A 6,000-nucleotide genomic window follows, 5' to 3' on the forward strand; every position below is an offset into this window, starting at 1 on the left:
CTGTAAAAGCCACCCCGTTTAAAGTGGAAAGATCTTCGCTTACGGATTTGTTCTTGTTGTACTCCGTTAGGTTGACCGAGTGGTTCCAGCGTGCGTAGGAGACCTTGAGGCAGGCCTCGGTCAGCAATCCTTCTACGTCCTTCAGGTAGGCCTTGGCCTGGTCTTCATCTTCCAGCGTCCCTTCGACGGGTACCCTGGCGGCGCGGGTCACGTGGGCCCCGAGAAGGCAGGAGGAGAGCGCCACCAGGAGTAGCCCGAAGGCCGCGGACGTGCCTTTGTTGGCGGCCATGATGCAGCCTCGTCCGCGGCGCTGTCACGGTGGCTACTGCGACGACGACGACGACACTGACGCCGGCGCAGCGGCTGATTTTGGCTTTTTAAACAGCGCGCTCGTATAGTGAGTTTGTTTCTACCAGGGCAAACCGGTTTCCGGGTTCGACAGCCTCACCTGTGTGGCGCGGCTTGGACGCTGCGTCGCGACAGCCGTCGCCGCGGCCAGATCCGGAACAGGTCACGGGCCACCAGAGACCTGGAAACCAGTGCATTATCGGGCAAACGCCCGCTCTTGCTCTGCTTTTCTTTTTTTTTTTTTGGCTCTTTCAAACACGACGGATATCGCTCACGGGGTGGGGCGACTTTTTCGTTTCGCGCCCTGCTTGGGTGAAATTTTGAACGCAGGCTCGATCGGGCGGGACCGGCAATTTTTGTCTTCCTCTTCGTTCAACTAAATCTACATAAGCCGGCAGTCCCTAAACAAAAAAATAAACGCCGACTGTGCAATTGTACCTCATTCAAAAAAGAAGGAAGTGCTGTTGCGTCGTGCTTTAGTTTCGAATATTTGAAATCTTTAGCTTCGAGTATCTTGGGTGGATGTCTCATTTTCCCTTTATTAATCTTAAACAGCCCATAAAAAATTGAAGAATAGCTAAGAAATTGCGTAGAGTTCTATATTACGAGGCAATGCACACGTTTTGAACCTGACTTCGCGCTCGAACTGCTTTACGTTTCATTTTCAAATTACACTTCTTCAAGGTACACTAGTTCATAGTACACTACTCGAAGAATTCAGTGAAGTTGTGCATAAAGAAGCTTCTGTAACCATGCGCGCTTCCAGAATGTGACTCGGCACTTGAGAACCACTTCATTTTTCGAGTAAAGCACTGTAATTAACCTTGCAGTAAATATAAGCAGAAATTAAGTACGCCTCCTGACTTTTGTTCCCAAATATTCACCTGCTATCGCGCAAATAAGCCTGAAGATTATCAACACGGCAATCCTCTATAGACTAAGAAGCGTAGTGCACCTCGACGACATTAATTATAACTGCTTCCTGTAACCTATAGGAGCCACTGCGAATCCTTGAGAGAGTTTATCTTACTTTGCCTATCGTTCAGGTCCCCCAAGCACTTGCATCTATTTTATTTATTTATTTGTGCAAACTGCAGCCCCATTAGGGGGCTATTGCAGGAGTGGGTAAAAACAGTGGTGAACAACAAATAAAGTGAAATCAACAATGGCTCTCACAACATTTGTACCACAGTCCAAGAAACGGAAGTTTGTTTTCATCGATTCTTAAAAACACCGAAACAGGGAAAGGCATACAGATAAAGTATAAACTAAACCTAATTTAAGTAGTTGTACATACTGGTTTTCATAGAGAGCACTTTCGAATTCTCTTATCGGGAGTGAACGAAGGCAGCCAGCTAAGGAATTCCATACTTCTATAGTGCGGGGAAGGAAGCTGTGCTTGAAAGTATTTGCACGGGCACAGAAAGGGTTAAGATTAGTTTCGTGGAAGTTCCGCGTGGAAGAAGGCTTGGTGAAAGATACACAAGCTGTGTTCAAAGTATGATAGCACTTGTTAATTATGTTGTGCAAAAATGTCAATGATTACACATCACGTCGTACTGAAAGTATTGTTATTTTCAGCGTTGGGAGGGCAGACGAGGGTGAAAAATAGCGGTCGTACCGGTCAAAAATGAAACGGACGGCTTTTTTCTGAACCGCTTCTAGTTTGATTATGCTATTTTGGTTATGGGGTGACCAGACTGTGGCGGCATAATCGATAACGGGGCGAACAAGAACGGGGGAACAAATCGATGCGCACAAATTCGAATTGCAGATGCTTCTTCGTTTGCAAGATCTAAATAGAATTAACGATCTCTTGTGCAGACCTTTTATTTTTTTTCTTTTCGCGATTCCGCCGCGAGGCATTGACCGCACATACAAGGACGCTCGCCCTGCGTTTAGCTTTCCGTATAGTGGCTCACCGAATTCTTCGCAACGTCCAAAGCCGAAGCGCAGCACCCTTGGTCTGTTCTCGCCACTCCTGTGGCTGTCGTGCCTGTAAGCGAAAACACCTTCCGTCGGCAGCTGTTTACCGCCAGCCGCAGCGGAAGAAGAATTGCAATCGCTAACCCCCTTGCGCGTGACCGAGGAATTGTTGAACGAATGCCAGTGGACGTGACTCGTTAACACAATTGATCGTTCGAAGTGTCGCGCACCAAGATGTCTCAGGATGGCGACAATTAATGCTCGTTGACATTCTGATGTCTTCCTTTCGGAAACTCGAATAACAAAGCTAGCAATCGCGGAATGCTGCAGTGACTTTTGGTGGTATATATTTTTTTTTTTTTGGCGGCCAAAATATTGCGCGACAGCATGAATTCAGCCCATCTGTGTTTTAAGATGTCGAAGCCGAACAGTGCATGCATGTACAGTTTGCGAAGCATAATTTCAGATGTAGGTTTATTAGCGAGTTCCGCCATTATATGGCTTGATCATTACGCTTACACTTGATAGAAAGACTGATTTAGGGACCTTTTCTTTACATGGTCCCACTTCATCCGTAAGTTCAGTGTTCTCCACATGTATCGCTGTTGAGAAGTTATACTAAGTATAGGCGCGAAAACGACCTGCTGTCCGTCTTGGATAAATTCGGAATGTGTCGCGAAATCATGTATGAAGGTTCGAAAGACGCTAACTGTTGAAATGCAACGTCAATCACAATTATGTGCCCTGTCGTTGTTATTAATTTGCGCGAGATTCGGAGACCCTTGCAGTAGTTCAATGGGGGCGAACGGGGGGGGGGGGGGACTATCTTATTTGCAAAGAACGGATATTCTCGAAAAATATCGGAGGCGCTGAGAACTTAGCACTGAATTTCATTGGTGTGAAGCACTGACTGTAACGCTTATACCGTAAACAAAAAAATCTGGAACCATTTTAAAGAGTGGCGCTAATTGCTTCGATATAGAATTCTTATGATCAAACCGGTAATCGCATTTGCCTCAAATCTCGGCACGCTATTCAAACTTGTGCTTTGAAACTTTTCCACAGAACGAGCACCGACACAGATATCGGTAGCTCACTTATAATTTTACTAAGAAAATGCACTTTTCGTCGTGATGTACTCACGTTGAATTGTTCTAAGCACGAGCCGTAATTTAGGACACGAAAGTCTGGCTTGCAACTTTTAATAATACATGTCAGTGCTGAGCGTTCATCCTGCCTCCGAGTGGAGTTTGCCGAGACAATTCCGACAAGTATAACTCACCTGTAGCGCCGCACTGGGAAACCATGCGCTTCTCGCTTCGTACGCCGAATGCGGCCGGGTGTTGATCCAAGGCCGGCCGGAATGGAAATGCCGGCGGGCGGGCACATCTTCGCGAGCTGACTTCCATTCGACTCCGCGGAGGTAAATAACGTCTGTCCTCGAATGAATTTCGTGCTCGTAGGCTGCGTGAGCACCGCACACCACGACAGCAAAGGCTGATCGTAAACTCTCCCGCGTCAGACTCACGATATGTGCGACCAGCTGTCGTGTCTTGTTTTTTGTATCGGTCGCGGCGTCTTTGCTTTGAACACCGTGACTGTGTGCCTCTGTTACGCGACATATATATTTACCTTTGATGACACCCGCTTCGGCTTCGTCTATTGTCGATTGGTCTTGGCCAAAGTCGCGAGCAGAAGGCTCGAGTCCCTATAACGATGATGCGCTCACGGAAGTGCACAGTGCACGACATCGGTAACTATGGTCGTGTGTTGACCCAGAGGCTTTTTTGTGCACCGTCGACAAACAAACTGATCTCAGTGGACCCCGAGGCAAAGCGGTGTGTCTGGCATTCAACCGCTTAAGTTGTGCTGCGTCCCCGCATGGCGCCATCACAATAATGGCTTCCAATTCCTCTTTTATGGTCGTGTTATGTGGTAGCTCTAGCAAACACACCGCTTGCTCCTCTCAAAGAAAGAAAAAAAGGAAGAATTGAAGAAATTAGAATGAATGAATGAATGAATGAATGAATGAATGAATGAATGAATGAATGAATGAATGAATGAATGAATGAATGAATGAGCTTTCAAACAAAAATGTGGATGACGCTTAAGTTTCGCCGTTAAGAGTGGAACGCGATACAATTCAAAGATCCCTGACTGCTTCTCACACTTCCCGGCAACTTGAGCGTATGTAACCGTAATGTTTACCGCGAAACGCTGGCCGCGAACGCTATGCACGAAGGCGGGCTTTCTGGTAGAAACGCGGCCTTTTGCGTGGGGCGTGGTGCGACGGAGGTGAGCGCCAGCTCGAAGTATTGCAAAGAATCGGGCGCGTCGCTCCGTGGCCTCCAAGATACTCGCGCACCGGCGCGCGCAAATGGCAGACGCCGTGGCCGGTATTTGTGTGGTAGAAACGCTGGAAAACGGGTTTCTTTGAGTTTTCGCGTAACAGAATTAAGTTTTCTCCTATAGTCAAATTACAGTCCTACGCTATCATGTGTGTAGGTTGTGTGTAAGTCGTACTTTACGATTTTTCTATGTATTTTAGCTTGAAAAATTCAGTTAGTTCAGTAACTTATTTGCGTCACATGGAGGGCCTGGGTATGCGTGGCCTAGCCGTAACGATGTCCGAAGCTGTACGGCGACGCCGGATTTTCTGCGACATGGGGCCCTTAACGCTGCCAAGTCCTCTTCCCATCTGACAACGGTACCACGTTAAAATATCCGACCTTATAACTGTGAGCCACACACCTTTGATAAAGCAGAGCCGATGTTTCGCTTCACCTCCATAAAAAGACATTTTCGCAAATTCTTGCGGCAATATCGGAGCACACTTTTGTAACAGTGTAGAGAACTTGATGGTTTTGTTCCGAATGTAACTTCCAACAATTCCTATATAGGCGCAAATTAATATAAGAATCATTACCTTAAATGAATCAAAGTAGTGATAGAAGATTTCAGATGACGGAGGTTGATGTACTTCTGTCACTGTTTAACAGTAAATATAGAAAAAAGGCGGCAGATCTCAGCGATTTCTTCGGCTCTGAATTCATTTACTGCGACAGCAGCATTCCTGCTTCATTGATTCATTCATTCATACTTCATTCGTTCCTGCGACAGCAGTTGCGTGCTTCTTACTCAAATAATTGGGGTGACTCACTAGGGGGAACTGGACAAGAACGTGCTGTATTATGGTGCAAATGTGGTGGTGTATTATGGTGTAAATGTATTATGGTGCATGTAGTAGTAGAGTGACCTAGTAAGAGTAAATGTAATTCGATCTGTTATGATGCGGTTGTGAAATGTCAAGATCACAACTGCAGCGGCTTAAACCAACCCCCATAATTTGTTCAATTTTGGCTTCCCGAAGTTTCAGACTTACAAGTACGGCATGTTTACGACTTGCTTCGCGCTGTTTATACCTAACCATGCCAGTTTCAAGGATTTCTTTTTCCAGAGAAAAATATTGCTGTTTATTATCTGATTTAGCAGACTATGCCTTGCAGTAGGCAGTAGTATAGAGCAGCACGTCTACTGCTGACTGAGATCATTTCACAAGGAAGAGGAGGCGAAGTAAAAAAAGGAAGGTAAGATAGTGAGCTCAGCTCAACCAGAAGCACATCCGGCTCGCTACCTATACAGATGAAGGGGTTTAAGGGAAGAAAACAAAGCAGAGGGAGGGAAGAAGGTATCACACGTGCGGTAGTCCATAACTTATGGTGTCTA

The 6,000-nt window shown here is 46.2% G+C and overlaps 1 protein-coding gene across 1 annotated transcript in view; it reads right to left on the reverse strand.

Moving 5' to 3' along the window:
• The window catches only part of LOC142583282 (angiotensin-converting enzyme-like), a 40,049-nt gene extending 36,386 nt beyond the window's left edge, over window positions 1-3,663 (reverse strand). Inside the window, exons 1-3 of the mRNA XM_075693687.1 lie at window positions 3,557-3,663; window positions 2,271-2,344; window positions 44-529 (exon numbers count right to left, since the gene is read on the reverse strand). Coding sequence (XP_075549802.1) covers window positions 44-289 — 246 coding nt within the window. The 5' untranslated portion in view covers window positions 290-529; window positions 2,271-2,344; window positions 3,557-3,663. The remainder of the gene's footprint in view (window positions 1-43; window positions 530-2,270; window positions 2,345-3,556) is intronic.
• Between the last annotated feature and the right edge of the window lie 2,337 nt (window positions 3,664-6,000).

The sequence above is a fragment of the Dermacentor variabilis genome, chromosome 5 (assembly GCF_050947875.1).
Source record: "Dermacentor variabilis isolate Ectoservices chromosome 5, ASM5094787v1, whole genome shotgun sequence".
NCBI lineage: Eukaryota > Metazoa > Arthropoda > Arachnida > Ixodida > Ixodidae > Dermacentor > Dermacentor variabilis.